The sequence below is a fragment of the Pieris napi genome, chromosome 24, assembly GCF_905475465.1.
Source record: "Pieris napi chromosome 24, ilPieNapi1.2, whole genome shotgun sequence".
Taxonomy (NCBI): Eukaryota; Metazoa; Arthropoda; class Insecta; order Lepidoptera; family Pieridae; genus Pieris; species Pieris napi.
This window is the reverse complement of record NC_062257.1, coordinates 3975882-3992989: the sequence shown is the minus strand read 5'-3', so window position 1 is coordinate 3992989 and position 17108 is coordinate 3975882. Positions and strand designations below refer to the sequence as shown.

The 17108-nt window shown below is 33.5% G+C and overlaps 1 protein-coding gene across 6 annotated transcripts in view; it reads left to right on the top strand.

Moving 5' to 3' along the window:
• The window catches only part of LOC125061694 (cyclic nucleotide-gated cation channel alpha-3), a 145981-nt gene that overhangs the window by 69286 nt on the left and 59587 nt on the right, over window positions 1-17108 (top strand). For all 6 annotated transcript variants that reach the window (XM_047667249.1, XM_047667247.1, XM_047667243.1 and 3 more), the window contains exon 4: window positions 10032-10155. In XM_047667249.1, the coding sequence (XP_047523205.1) occupies window positions 10032-10155 (124 nt within the window). The remainder of the gene's footprint in view (window positions 1-10031; window positions 10156-17108) is intronic.

The following is a 17108-nucleotide window of genomic DNA, read 5'->3' as shown; positions in this document are numbered from 1 at the left end:
TGGCTGTAAAAGCTATAGTGAACGTAATGAACCAAACATAACCTTTCATCGGTAAGTAGCTCATTTTGTCACGACTCAGTAACTTTGTTCAAGAATTATTCATTCGAATTTGTATTTTGGTCAATAATAAGCAATCTTCAATGAATTAAAACTGTAAATACGACATATGTCGATCATTCGCTATCTCACACGCTATACGCTGATGCCTGGTCTATACCATAGTTCGTCTACGCAATTAGACCACCTAAATTTGCACTTTTGAACATCAAACAAAATACAAAGAAGATTCTAGTTGCCCCTTCCAAAAGGTAGTTTCGTGTGGAGAAGAATGGGCAAGAAACTCCACACTTACTCTTTTAAAATAGGTTTAAAATATTTTGTTTACATTAGTTAAATAATTATATGTGAAGACAATGTACTCTTTGAATAAAACTGCTATACTAAAAAAGTTAGTATACATGTTCCTCACATGAGGATGATGATGGGATGCTTGGGGTATAGAGAGGGCAAACGAAATATAATTTTGTTAAAATGTTGGGGCAATCAACCTGATTGTTAAATAGCTTAAATGCAAACGATACATCGATTATAATTAATTTTATGGACTTGACAATATGTTTTTCATAGTAAGTACGTATTTTCTGTAATCCGTCGCTGTAGAATGATAACCTCGTATGTCCAGAGAACCAAACATTACAGGAAACTAAAAATGTTTCATTTCGTCAATGTTCGTTAAATTATTATGTGTTTTTGTCCATAGTTTTAGATGGTAAAAAGACTTATTTACTAAACGTAAATAAGTCCTTACTTCATGATTATACCTATATAAGAGTCTAAGAATAAAAAAAATAAATGATTGACATACGAGGTTATCATTCTACAATGACATATTTCTTATCTGTGGCGCGTGTTTTGTGCCTTTAGCGCCACAGTCCACAGAGCATAAAAATCAAATTTGGCAACAACATATTTTAATTTATATTGGATAAATCTTTTTAGCCTTTTATGAATATAATATATTACGTGCAACGCAAAATAAGTATAGTCACATACAATACAGCGCTATAGGCATAAGTATCTGTGACAGCTTGATTCGCTATTAAATTCTTCCAAAAGGTTTTTGTTACGCGTTCCTATTACTTGTGCTAAGGGGATGGGGGGGCTAATTCGGGATAAGATTTAGCCCTGGCTAAAGAGCGAAATTAAAATTTTAAACTTATAAATTAATTTCAAATTCAAACTCAAAAATCATTTATTCAGAAATGTTAATTTTACATTTACTGCCAGTTCTCAAATCACGGGCGTAGAACGGAGAAGAAGAACTGGCAATAAACTCTCCGCCACTGCTTTTAATCGCCAAGTTTTTTGTTTTACACAATATTTGTAAGGAGCTGCAACCATTTCACCATGTTCCACGTGACATCTTAAGAAATCAATAATAATAAAATAAATTAAAAACAAAGATTTGTCCTCTATCAGCAGGAGGCATGGTGAAATAGCACGCACACACCTACATTCACGTGGCTTCATTGAAAAATTGTCAATGTCATTTGAAACTTCTTTGTAAATTAATTACTACTGAGGTTAAAGCCCTAATAGATGATCATGTACCAGTATATGATCACTCCATGTATTTGTATATCTATATTCACACTGTATACATGGTAATGATAATATAAATAAATAAAAAATCTGCGTTTACTGCACAAGACGTTATGCGACAGAATTGCATTCTAAAGTTCTAATATGTAACTATTAAACGAATACATCAACCAATAGCATGTATTTTTTCTTGATCTCCCTTTCTCACTCCCTCTCAATCTGTCTCAATCGCTCTCTCCCTTTTTTCGACAAAAATGCTGCACATCTTCGTGACGTTTCATCCGTAATTTTTAAAAAGTTTAAGTTAAGCGCCTAAAAAAGTTTCACTTCAAAAATATATGCGAGAAGCGATGTTGTATCACAATAGAAATCATTTTACAAATTCAGTCTACAGGCACTAAAACCAAATTTATATCAAATAAATTAGTTCATCTAGTTGCGGCATCAATCAACGCCGAATTTAATTATCTGAGCATTAACCCATATGAGCGAAATTGTTAATTGATTTCATCAACGGATTGAAACGATTATATCAAAGATTATTTGTGCTTAATTAATACAAATGAGCATTTTTTAAATTTCTTTTTTAAAATAATAATTAACGTCTTAATTATTAAAATTAGATTAAGATTAATTAAAGTTAAAAATAAGAACTTCTAACATTTATCTTCTAACATTTTAAATTTGTTTTAGTTTTCTATTTATTCATTTTTAATTATTATTATTATGTAGGTTAAGAAAATATTAATAGATTATTATTTAGATTTCATTTAAATACGCTTTTTGCTGTTTGTCTATGTTTGTTAGTTGATTTTATTTCAACATCCAAAATTACATATATTTTGTCGCATTTTTAAGCATGTTTAAGACTTATAAATAAATAAACAAAGACGAGACTCTACGACTCGTAGACAAGACTGTTGGTAAAATATACAACTCGTAAAATACGCAGTGAAATGTCTGCCGTGGTTGTTATTAACAAAATACGCCCTGACAAGATCTCTTGAGAGAAAATTAACATTTTAGTTTTGATGCGGCATAAAATTATCCCAAGTAACACTTGCTAATTAAAATGTTAATATTATGTTGATGAAGTTTGTGTATGATTAAAAATGCTCTTTTTTCGAAAAGGTATTTATTAAAATTAAAACAGATTTCGGTTATGCATTGGAGACCTCACGTACATTACTATAGTTTTTAAATCATATTATACGGTAATTTACAGTTTTTGACAGCTCGAAACTATTGATTTTCCATACAACTTGTATAGTTTAGGCGCAGTGCAGTGTTCGAGATGTTTCTGAGACCTAATACGTAGTTACACATTTCATTCGTTCACTCACTCATTCACTCACACGCGTGAGTGAAAACAGTTAAAAAATCAAAAATAAATAAAGTAAAAGGTTGTAATAAATTATTTATATATATATTTTAAGAAATTTATATATAAGTTTATTATCGAAGAGCTGTGAACCCTGACACAGGTATTTTTTACTTAAAAGGGTTCCCAAATCTTACACATATAGTCGTATTTTTAATTAGACGAAGCCAACTGACAGTAGCTAATGTCACTTTGTAAAAAAATGTTGCCATATTTAAAGTATTAGTGATACGTTCAGTTCTTATTCAATCAGATGAATGAACAATTATTGTGAATAGTTAATCATTTCAAACAATAAAAGAATATTATTTCTATTTTAAAATTGTATAAAAGTGCTCTGATATAAGTTAGGTACTAGTAGTATTTAACTACAATCAGTTTTTTGACGGCTTATTACAAAGCGCGGCGCGGCGACTAGACCGATCATTGATTCCGAAGTTTTTTCAATCATTCACTTTGTCTGTATTCGCGCGCTTTAAACTTTTCCATACAAAAACGTATCTATTAGCTATTTCTATAAAATATAAATATTTTTAAAATTTCATTTGTATCGCTGAAAAGACGGCTGTTGATTGTCTAGGTCCTGATTGATTTCGACAGTGGTGGCGTTTATTAACAAGCAAAAAGCTAAAAGCTTAAAAGTCTTAAAAACCATTGTGATATATGTAGCTACTCCTACACTAACTATCACATATACATTTGATCAACATATGTATTGGAAATCGCAATGATTTGCGTATCACCACGACGCAATGCGGAATGCCCCAAGCGTTGAATTATGTTTAATGTACACATGTATATTATTTGAATGTTCATTTAATTTAAAGTTCAAAGTGTATAGGTCTGTAATATTTATTTTTAAGGTTATTTATAAACACTAAACAGCTATACAATGCGCAGAGGCGATGAGAACTTGGAGAAACCATCGTGGTTGGTAATAATGTATTGACTAAAGATATTTATGAATTTATACAAAATATTAGTTGCACTATTTTAAATAATATCTACGCCTCTTTTTGTCGCAGCGTCTTTTAAAACTCTTCTACATAAACATTTCTTAACCATATTCTATCCTCTTCAATTTTTTCGCAACATTTGGAAGAGCGTTTGTCAAGGATGGAACGAATGAGCCATGAGTTTGGACTTAAGATAAATCGCAGCAAAACCAAGGTGATGATTGTTGATCGTGCCAGAAATAATTCGCCTCAAGTAACTCAAATCGCGAAATGCAACGTGGTCCAATCCTATATTTATTATGCTTGGGGTTTCGTGGACCGTGTTTCGTACAAACGTCTCGATACTTCAAGAACTCGGTATTTAAACAGCGTCTGTTTTCAACAGTACAATCTCGCATCCTTAGGGTGCGTACAGACTATGTAACATATTATATAACTTGTGTTTTATAACACGTCCACATTATGTTACCTTGTTATTCAACATTATAACATAAAACAATACTGTACACATTAGAATAACAATGGAATATAACAATGTTATATAACCATTTTAAATAACAAAAGAAAAACAAAAAAACGTAGATGCTGGGTTCGTCCTAGCATACATATCAATAACATGTTATTATAACATGTTTTATAACATTCAGTGTCCACATTATCTGAAACATGTTGTATAGCAATGTTGTACAACATGTTATGTTATATAGTCTGTATACACTTTTACATTCTTCGGACAAGTATCTCGGCGTGGTGGTCAGTCCATAGAACGCCTTGTCGTCCAGGGGAAGGTGGACGGCACTAGACCGCACGGAAGGTCACCGACGTTGGACTGACCAAATCAAGTCTGCCGTAGGAGATATTATTATATAACTTAACGAATTCCAATATTCTACCATTATTTTGACATTTTCTCTTACAGTAGTGCAACTGTTGTTAATACAGTAGAACCTCGTTAACTCAAACCTCGGTAACTTAAAAACCTCTATAACTTCAAAAAATAATATGTTTCCTTCCCATCAGAGCCAAAAAACCTCCATAATTTAAAATACGCAACCTCTGTAACTTAAATAAGTAATCTCTGAATTGGCCTCCAGTAACTTAAAGAAATGTTTCCACAACCTCTATAACATAAAATTGTTTGTCAATGAGTCATTTTGCGTATCAATTAATGAAGCAAAAAGAGCTTTAACAACTGTAAGATCATTTATAGAGCAGTGTAACAACATAAAAGATAATGTATTCTCTTCTCTATTTGTCACTGAAAATCAAATCGATTTAGAAAATGTGAATTGTTTAAAACAAAAGAAAATCACAGACTTTTTTAAGTAGACACAAACTTTAATTGTTGTTTTATTTTTATGTAACGTGTGTAATGTGAATAAATAAAGGATTATTTAAATTTTAGTATTTTATTGAACCAATCCTTTTGACGCATTCAAGTAAAAATAGGAATAAGGTTACATACATACATATGAACATACCTACCTCTATATTAACCTATCTCTAACATAGACCCTTGATAACTTAAAACCTCTATAACTTAAAATATTTTGTGTTTCCCTTGGACTTTAACTTATCGAGTTTCTACTGTATATACACCAGGTGTTAGTTCCCGAATAGATTCAATTCACATAACGTAGGTAAATGAAACCAACACTGCCCGTGTGACGTAACATATCATTAAAATTCACAGAAACCGCGGGCTGAATGAAATTCTCGTTTCCATTTGACGGTGATAGTGTCAAAGGTTTCAGCCATATTTTCTCCTATTTACATATTAATTTGAATATTTACTACTATAAGACAACGTTCACGAGAAGTTGGCTTTTTATAGAACAGAGGGCAAACGGGCAGGAGGCTCACATGCTGTTAATGCCAGAGCTCGCGAGTGCGTTGCCGGCCTTTTAAGAATTGGTACGCTCTTTTCTGAAGGACCCTAAGTCAAATTCGTTCGGAAATACTTCAGTGGGCAGCTGGTTCCACATCGTGGTGGTGCGCGGCAAAAACTGCCTTAGGGCGTGACCAAACAGGTGCGCGGCAACAACATGCGGCGTTCGTAGGACACAACAACGAATGCTCAATGCGGATTAGGGATGCTCGATGATCATCGATATTGAAAGCGAAAACATCGATGTTGCTCTACGAAAAATATCGTAACATCATTGTTAGCTCATGGCCTCGGCACGACCAATGCAAGTTTCAACAAAATTTAAGTCTCATATATCATTTCGTTCGTTCGGTCGTTCACTTCGTTCGTTCTTCGTAGACTCGCTCGCTCTCTCTCTCACACTTCCTAACTACTCTTTATCAACAAAGAATTAGATTAAAAGGTTCTTCTTATGATATTGATGCCGCGCTACATTTGGTCACGCCCTTAAGAAACGCACAACGTCCGTCGTCACACAACTGTGGACACAACTTACTACATGTAACTTTAAATAACTTGGCAAGCAACACTGAAAAACAATGAAAAACTAACAGTTTGCCAACGGAACACGGAGAGAAGTATGCTAAACATAAAATCACATGACGGTACCTACAAAAGTACGGAAAAAGACAAAAGTAAACGTTGTTCAGTTGTGACGTACTTATTGATATATCATTTTGTTGTTTGTAATTCTTCCTAGAAAGATATTAGAGCGACTCATGACCATGTGTAATACCTTATCAGAATCCCTATTAAATGCGCCAAAACTTGTAATACATTATACAGGATCACTTTTCGGTAGAGTAATTTTTTTTCACTGTGGGGTCCGAAGTACGAACTCCGGACGAAACAAAAAGTTATGATTTGAAAAAAAATTATATCGTGTAACTTAATATTATCTTCAATACACTCAATAAACAACTATCAATAGTATGTCTAACGCAAGAACTCATCAGTAGCAATCTACTGGATATTATGAAAAAGATACAGGATGTAGATATTTTCGAATTTTAATGAGAATTAGTAAAAAAAGTCAATGTTCTTATAAAAACGCAAAATAAATTATAACTCTGCAGGGGGTGAGCTTAGAGACCTCCCGTAGAACAATTTTTTGCAGCTGATGACCTCATCTATCCCCTATTTGCGTTTGGTCCACGACTTTTTGGCCACCCTCTATATGTTAGGGTATATCGGTAGGGTTGTTGTCTCACTCTGTCATATATTTAGTTACCTGGTGCAGCTTGCATATACTACATATATTATACAGTTACTCCTGACTTTTACATATAAATTTAAACACATTTCACAGTCCAAGTCTGGTAAGTTGTACAGACTTTCTACAAAAAATAAAATGGAAATGGACTGGAAACATTAGAAGGTAAAAAAATAGAAATGGACAAAAGATGTATTAGAATGGATACAAGAGACAGGAATAGAACAGCCTTGCGATTCTGTAACTCACTTTTCGAACTCACACAGCGGTTTTCACAACGACGGTCGCGCTCAAATCAGTCGTGAAGCAGTCATTTTGGCATTCTGATAAACCTGGAAGACTGAAACGCGTGACAATAGTTCTAGTTATATTGTTATAATTTGTTTTCTTATCTTTGAAGTGTTGTGAATATGTGTGTAATGGTGAATGTGGTAAATCACAGAACAGATTTTTTTTACTTATGTAACTTTAATGACAATTTCCTTTTTCATAGAACAAGGCCTCCTGGTAGCTTTGCGAACGGATGGCGTAGTTTTGATCTTTCGCGAATTTTATAAACGTTTTTGACATTCATAAGATCTAAACTGAATAAACGTATTTTGATTTGATTTGAATAAATGATTTTTGACGTTTGACTATACCGCAGCACTTCCACAAAGCTCAATGTTGTTTACCGTAATTGGTTCTATACTTAGGTAGAATTATGAATTTGATTTATTTTAGTGTTAGTGTATGTCGTTATTTAAAACTACTTGCCTATAAAGAAAAATGATCATGAAACTAAGGATGTAGCGATTTATTATTTTTTTTTAACTAAACGCGGATTTTTAAATAAAAGTTTTGAATCTAAATGTCGATTACAATGAAGAGAAATACTTTTTCAAATAAATAACTTTTCTGAAGGGTTACAAAGTTCAAGTTCACTTAACGGGTTTCACCCTCAACTCAATTGTTTTACTTCTTTATGTTGAAATGTTCAAAGTTCTTTTGTTAGATATATACTCTGGTGTTAAATATATACTGACTTGAAACTTATGTTTCTTAACATTTAAAACTTATTATCATATAATATGAGCAAAATATATTTTAATAACACACTAATATATTTACAATATTTTAATCTACATAGTGACAGCATCTATAATTTATAAACAAAAACTGTTAAAAAAACTAATACATATATAGCAGTTAAAAAACGAATATATATCTAATATATAAAATTCTCGTGTCACAATGTTCATTTCCATACTCCTCCGATACGGCTCGGCCTATTTTTATGATTTTTTTATGCATATTCAGTAAGTCTGAGAATCGGCTACTATCTATCTTTCAAACCCCTAATTTAAAGAAAAAACTTTTTAACCGGATTAAAGTTATGTATTATTATAAATTTACAATAATTTAACCGACGTTTCAGACGTTTTTTTAGTCAACGTGACCACGCACGCTGTAAGCACGCGTCTTTTTTTTTTAGAGTGGCGGAAAGTTTCTTGCCAGTTCTTCTTGCCCACTCTACGTCCTTGACTTGCGAACTGGTAGTAAATGTAAATTTACAATCAATTTAACTTCTTTTTTGACGTTCATAAGTGGACTTGTTATACGTATAAATATATTTTGAGTTTGAGTTTAGAACGTATTTAGTAGTTTATGCAACTGTCATATAATACCTAATTATATGCAGTTGCATACCATACTTTATAGTATAAGATCCCGCTATACAACGACCTTCACCGAGATGCTTATTTAATGAAACTTATTTTATATTTAATTTAATATGTCAATAAATATAATCCATATGGGTTGCCTAGCAAATTTCAGTCCAGAGTATGTTTAATTAATATTAAAAAAAAAATTTTTTTTTTATAATTAGCATGTAGTAAATTTTTTGAACTTTTTTCAATCAATATTTTTAATCAGGGTAGTATTATATATGTATCACTTTAACCTTCTTTTATACTAAAGATGTATATATACTTTAGTGTCACATAAAAAATATACACATAAATAATTAATTGATTAAATATTTATGTATTAATTTTTTTTAATTAATTAAAAATACTCTGGACTGAAATTTGCTAGGCAACCCATATGGATTATATTTATTGACATATTAAATTATATATAAAATAAGTTTCATTAAATAAGCATCTCGGTGAAGGTCGTTGTATAGCGGGATCTTAGACCATTATTTAATCTCATGGCTATAGGTTTTCAAGTCATAAAGTGTTGGTAACATATGTCGTACGCTTTTCTTGATTTTTCTGTCAAAACACTATTCGTCAGTTTCGTAGCTGTTTCTAGAATGTCAATTTTCATCGGTATCGTCGGTGTTGCTTGACATTTTTGCTACTAAAGTTTTATCTAACAAAATATTACTCAAATTCGTATACGTACGAAAAAGCGGCAAAATGGAAAAAGTCAAATTGACTCTGAACCAGCGCTCACCACAGATTATATATACTTAAATTGAATTGAAACCTCCTTGGTCGGGACACATTGTACTTTAATAATTAAAAAAATATTTTAAAGCATCGTATATGAAATATGCCAATAAAGGATACTTCTGCCTCTTTTCAACACCGTACGAGCCGAACGACCTCTAAATTTCACCAGCATCATCTTGATGGTTGGAGGTCTTCCACGGTCCGTTTCACAAGGCATTTTCTTTTGCGAACTAGCGAACTGTGGAATCGGCTCCCGGGGGGGGTCTTCCCTCAGAGATACGACCTCCAAATGTTCAAAAAGCGAGTCTACTCCTCCCTCAAAGGCCGGCAACGCACCCACTAAAAATGGGTGTCTATGGGCTGCGTGGACTGCCCTTTTTGGTCGTCCCGCAAGCTCGTTTGCCCCCCTATTATATAAAAAAAAAATTGTGTTTCATTTCATAATTAGAATATTACCGAATGAGATTTTTTAAATGAATAAATAAATTTGAAATGTATTTTGTTATAGACATGATGACGTGTCGGCTGGGTTCTCGGCGGCTGGGGGGTTCAGGAGGATCGTTACAGCCCGGCACAGCGTGTTCCGCCGCCAGCGAGCTGGACTTGTGCTCGCGCCGCGCACACAAATCTAGGTGAGATATAAATATGTGTATTTTTATGTACTTGGATGTAGTTTTTTAAAACAAAATAACAAAAAAAAAAAATTGGTTGTTTGTAAAGTAGGTTTACGATCGAGATGTTTACGTGATAACGTCTTATTGGTGATATAAGTTTTTGGGAAGTAAGGAATGAAGATAACAATTTTTTTAAATTTTAAATTACAACTATCGTTTTAGTCACGGAAGATCGGTCCACTCACTCGAACGCTATGCCAGCCAACGATTTTAAAGACGTTATCACGTCAAAAATAATGAAAATGAATGATTGAAAAAAAACAATAATATAATAAAAATATATATAGTGGCGCCATAACTCTAAGCTGAGGAAAAAATATAATAAAATAAATGTATATATAGACAGTCGTGTTTTAGTTTTTTATAAATTATAATTAAACGACAGTACTTAGAACGCTAATATTAACTAGGAATCAGCCCAGGGTATAACTTTATATAATAAGAAAAAAAGTATTCTGGTACGATAAATTTTTCGACCAATTTCTCTGCCACATACATGAATCCATAAACACAGACTGACGGACGTCCAAGAATGATTGATTTTAATGTTATTATTTACTATGTTAAACAAAATAATTGTTCAAAAAAAATACCATATGTGCTTGATAGATTATTTAACTCGATTTTAGTGCACTCATATTATCCTGTAAGTGTTATATTAGTGAGAAAAAAGTCATTCAACTTTCGAAAGACTGGGTTTTTTGACATGTCGAGAGTAGAGCACTGCGAGGCGTGCAATAACAATATTGTTTCGAACTATTGAAACTAATAATTTCGGTTTAAATGAAATGTTTACTTGAAGTGCTGTTATATTTTATCGTACACGTTCTCAGCGGAAAGTTTATTATAATCATAATAAAAATTGAAGAAATATATAAAGACGCTTTCTAAAAATCAGAATACAGTGCAGTTATGAATGTACCAATGGACATACTATGTGCGTATTTAACACTCGCGTACGGTGAAGGAAAACTGATCTGCTGATCACCTACTTGTCTATGATATAAAAATGATCAAAGAAATGTATGCAATCTGGGGTCTACTTAGGGTCGATTCGACCAAACTTCAATTTATACACGAGTAACTATACCAAGAATAATCTATTCCATGATTTTAATCTCGAGTAAATCCATAGTCGTTTGTCCACGTAATCGATAGTATAATTGTGCTAGGAATAACAATACGCGAATAGCAAGAGAATGGTGAACGAAAATAAAACTCGGCAAATAAATGTTGTTCTACAACGGGACAGTGTAAGAGCATACATCATGTCAACTCGATTTTGCCGTATTATAGTGTGAAAAAGTAGCTTTTAACAGGTGTCAAACGACAACAAAAAGTTTTTTTTCTTGTTTGTTTGAGGCTTTCTTCTAAAAAGGAACTTCTGTTGAGCGCAGTTGAATTTCATTCTAATATTATAGAAAATAAAAAATCTAAAAACAAATAAATAAATAATAAATTGTTTAAACGTTTCATTATACAATGCTAGACTATGTATTAATTTAGTGCGTTGCGTTGACTTGAAATTAAAACACAGAATACATATTTGTGAAATGACAGAAATCAGCTGATTGGACTGACTGACGCCATTAAATTATTCTAGGAATAGCTGTTATTCCGTGCGAAACGGCGGTATAGTAGCAATTCCCGAATAAGCCCACTATTCTTAGAATTTGTAGTTGGTAAAACGTAAAATTGATTTACTCTCGATTAACTGACGATTTATTCTAAGATTAAGATTTACTCTTGTTTGGTCGAATCGACCCTAAGGGTTGTAGCGCCATGGATTAATATTATAAACTCTTTTGCAAAAAAAATGGGCACAGGTGCACTATAGAAAATGAAATTTGAAATGTAGGAAATGAAAATTTAGTTTTTATACATATAATCGTGTAAATTAATATGTGTGGTAAATTCTGGTATAATCTTTTTATTAATTTTTGATTGATTATTCCTTGAGCCGATACTAGGACAAGTCTCGTGTTCGTAATAGATATTTTAATTTTATAAAATGTTGGCCATTCATAATTCTTTGAACGCTACACGATTTCTTTGCGCTTTATACACTTGCAAGCGATGGCCTGGAGTGAAGTACCGTCTTGCCTTGGTAAGCACACCAAGCTTCTTAGAGGATAATTTAGCCTTTCCTTCCTAATAACCGCGTAATTAAATTACTGAAACTAATGTTAAGGAACGCCCAATGGTTAATGCCAGAGGACTCGCGTGTGCGATGCCGGACTTTTAAAGAATTTATCTCTCATTGTTCCTATACTAATTATATCCATATCCCTACGACTGACAAGTGCGGTTATAGGCGGATCAGAGATCTATTGTTAAAAATTGTGATATCCATCTTTGTGATTAAATTCCCGTAAGTCAAGTATTTATTTTTTATTTATTTATAAATCCGTCAGAGTGCGCTAAATCTCTCTCTGATTGACATACCAGCCCCTCTGTAGTTTGTGGTCACGGTCCGAGACTCGTACTTAGCAACAGGACCAACTATATTTATCTATTTAGAAAAACCATTAAGCTCTATAGATAATAAATCCATAATTCATATTTTTGAAGTTATACTTCTTTAGGCGCGTTATGAAAAATTTATGAGAGTGAAATTTTACGATGCGCGCGCACCGTGACACAAAATTAACAGAATGAAGTTGCCCACGGAAGATGCTACGGCATTGGACATAATTTAAAAACAACATTCGAATAATAATAAAATTTATTGTACACTTAATGTAAGGGAATAATAATAAATATTTATTTATTTAATTTTTCAAATGTAAACTGAACTTTATTGACTATAACGACTCCTTTTCCAGTCTTTGATTATTTAATTGTAATTAATTATTTGCATGCAATCAAAAACTATTTTTAATAATGCCAAAGAAGTATAACTTCTTACGCGCGTACATAAGTACGAAGTTAAGTTAAGTTTTAGTATTATATTAGATTAAGGTTATATATTTTATATAAGATTTGGTTATGCACTTCTTGCACTTTCCATCATATTTCTTTTTTTTTTGTTTTTTACTTGAAAGAGATCGCTTGTTCGCGTGCCCGGCCGTTGCATTCCTTATAATTTATATGTGTTATGTTATTTGTTTTTCTACAAATGTAACGAAGTGTAAATAAATATACAAAATAAATCAAAATACCAATTTGGGCAGACAACAATAATATGAGAGAGAGAATGTAGGGTGTGGGTGTGTCTGTGTGTGTAACTGAAGCCTGTGTGTCGGCCTGAAATCGGCTTGATATTATGGCTCTATATGAATATTTTTCTACAAGAAGCATCCATGTAACGTATGCATACTTAATGGTGGAGAATTTCAGCTAGAAACTGAGTTTACGAGTGCTTAGTTACCTTGATTTATGTTCTCAGCTTTTGTATATGAATTTTACATTTTGCTTGAGTGCAATATATCTCATTGTGTAATGTACTTTGAGAAATTGCAACAGCGCCGCACTCTATAATTCCCAATTTTTGATGATATTGTACTGCGCAATTCCAAGGACGCATCAGCGAAGTCAATTGAATGAACTACAGGCTCCGAATACTTTATTAAATTTATTAAATTGAATATTTCTTGTATTTGTATAGGTGAAACTGTGCTTTGTGTATGTTTAAATGTGTATTCCTTTTTTGGCTTTTGTGTACAGTGTAATTGTTTGAATATTGTTTAGTAAGTGGCTGTAGGAATACTGTTGAGCAAATAAATAAATAAATTATGCAATTTTTTGCATTCATTAATAGATGGCGTTGTATATAATTACGCTAAGTGTAAAACGCGATAGCAAAGCGCATCCAAGCATGGTCGGATACAGAAATACTCTGTAACCGACCATGCATGACCTACGCTAGTATAGACAGCGCGCATTGTGCCCTTCCCGTGCCCTTCTACGTAAGGAACGTCGATCACCTCCACTCCTCCACCCCCACAACAATGTTCGTTTGTTCATCACATCAACACCAACTATGCAAGAAACTTAGTTTTGTATCGCATAGCCTGGACATACAACGACCATTAATTAAGCCTTGACTTGTTTAAGCTATAATATGCTTGAAAGTAGTATTAAGGATATCTATAGCGGTAAATCACCTGCAACATGAGCACACCCCACATACACATCATCACAACAGCCGAATTAGGTATTACTTAGTTGAATGTATTTAATAATATTCTTTTGCAAATGTTTGAAACCCTTAAGTAACTATTATATATTCCTTCTTTGTTATATACTGGCGTTGCGTAGAGGTGTGGGATCTCTCTGCATCTTCTACCGCATTTACCATGGAGAGTGTTCAGAGGAGTTGTTCGGACTAATATCTGAGGCTGAGTGTCATCATCAGACGTCAAGGAATAATACAAAATACCATCCGTATCACCTTGGTCTGTCGTTCCACAACTATGCGTTTTTTAAGGCAATTCCTGCCGCGCACCACCACTATGTGAAACCAGCTGCCCACTAGAGTATTTTCGAATCAATTCGACTTAGGGTCCTTCAAGAAAAGAGCATACCGATTTTTAAAAAGCCGACAGCGCGTTTTCGAGCCTTCTGGCAGTGCGAGCGTATCACTTAACATCAGATGAGCCTTCTGCCCGTTTGCCTACTGTAACATAAAAAATATATATATAATTTATGTGAATTAGATTACGAAATAAATAAAAATTGTATGTATAGTTGTATTAATTTGTTGCTAGATGAATGGTATCAAAACATAATAGAATCACCTGGTTTTTACATTCTCTTTTATAGTCTGCATAAAAACCTTTATCGCGCTTAGAAACGCACGAAAATGCGATTGTTTTTATACCTAAAAGCCTTCCTGTTCTGTTTTACGTTGGACTAATCACATCTGTCTTGATACAAAACAGTCGCTCTCATCTCTATGAAGCATTTCTGAAATTTATATCCTATACTAGTGTTAATTGTATTAGCCGACACAATTATATATAGCCGAATTTGTTCATTCTTACACTGAAAAGTTGGACATGTTTTTAAACGGTTTTTAGCTTGGACTGTTTGGGTAAAATCAATTGGAATTTGCCTCCGCTGTTGTTGGATTGATTTGAAATTTGGTACGCACTTTAAGTTCTGATGACAATATAATTTAATAGGTAAATCCAAGATGGCCGATTTTATTTTTTGTCTGGTCAATGCCCTAGATTGTTGAGTACAATGGTATACAAAATTAAACTTGAACGGATATTAACGAAAATTAAACGTTTAGAGTGCTCAGCTATCATTTGCTTCTATTTCGTATGGATAGGAATTCAAGTTTGTATCAATACGACATTTTTTTTAATAAATTAAAGTACGTTGCTGCGGTGCTAAGCTACACTTTAAAACATTAAACAACAAGCTCCCTTCTTATCAGAATGCCAAATCGTAAAATGACTGCTTCACGACTGATTTGAGCGCGACCGCCGCTGCGAAAACCGCTGTGAGAGTTCGAAAAGTGAGTTACAGAATCGCAAGGCAGCTTGGATTTTTCCCTAGAGTTTTTCGTCCAATGCTGGCGATTTGTTTTATAAAATACACTTTTCCACATTTCACTACCGATTATTTATTTAATAGTTCAAATTGTATTTATGTATTCACAAAAAATACACACACTATTCTTACAGTACTAAACCAATAATATAATGTTGAAACAAAAAAGAAATATAATAACAATAACCGCTACTGGTAGATAGTACAGGTGACCCCAGAGCAGCCCTGCGATTCTGTAACTCACTTTTCGAACTCACACAGCGGTTTTCGCAGCGGAAAACCGCATCGCATTCGGAAAAGGTGGGAGCTTGTAGTTTATCAGAATGCCAAATCATAAAATGACTGATTTGAGCGCGACCGCCGCTGCGAAAACCGCTGTGAGAGTTCGAAAAGTGAGTTACAGAATCGCAGGGCTGGTGCTTTCCTCGCTCAACGAATATGTATCGCAATACAGCGAGGAAATGCCGGCAGCGTTAAATGAAGGTTCATACTCGTAGTAGGTCAAATATTGAGAAAGAAATTTTCCCCAAATCGACATAAACCTTCGGTAAGTGCCAATTATTTCTAAGGCTAACGTGTGCCTCGTTAAGCCATCGAGGGCTTCGAGGACCTATCTCGTGTTTGTTGAGGCGCAAGGACCCTTGTACTAAGAGCACCTTAATTTTAAGGGTCACTCAGGGACAAGTAAGAGCAAATATCTTTTTACCTTTAACACTTAAGGTTGTCAAGTTATACTTGCCGTTTTAGCAGCGTTTTTAAACATTATTATTGAAGTTATACTTCTTAAGGCGCGTTATGATAAATTGATGAGAGTGAAATTTTAAGATTGCGCGCGCACCGTGACACAAAAATGTCAGTATGAAGTTTTTAAACCAGCCGGGCGCCGAGCGTGCGCGAGCGAGATGGGAATAAGACAATCTACAAGTAAAAAGAAATAGAATATGCGTGAAGTTAGCAGCTATGCCAATAATTTTGAATGACCATAATGACATTATAAACAAATAAATTTTCATTATACAAGTGCGAATTTTATATGTGCGTCTGAATTATAATCAGAAGTGATTTAAATTGAATATTTAAATCAATACTAATTAATATTAGAAAATAAGACTCCTTTTCCAGTCTTTGATTTTTTTATTGTAATTAATTATTTGCATGCAATCAAAAACTATATTTAATAATACCAAAGAAGTATAACTTCTTACGCGCGTACACGCACCCATTTTTTTTATATTGAAGAGACTAGGCCTGCGTGTGCCAAATAACCACACTCGGCGTGGTAAGCCTGTACATTCGACTTTTTGGATTTAAGGTATACCGGTTTCCTCACGAAATTTTCCTTAACCGAGTGAGCGGTAAATGCTTACATAAACTTCTGTCTACGTGTACCCTGGCTGTACACCATTCAA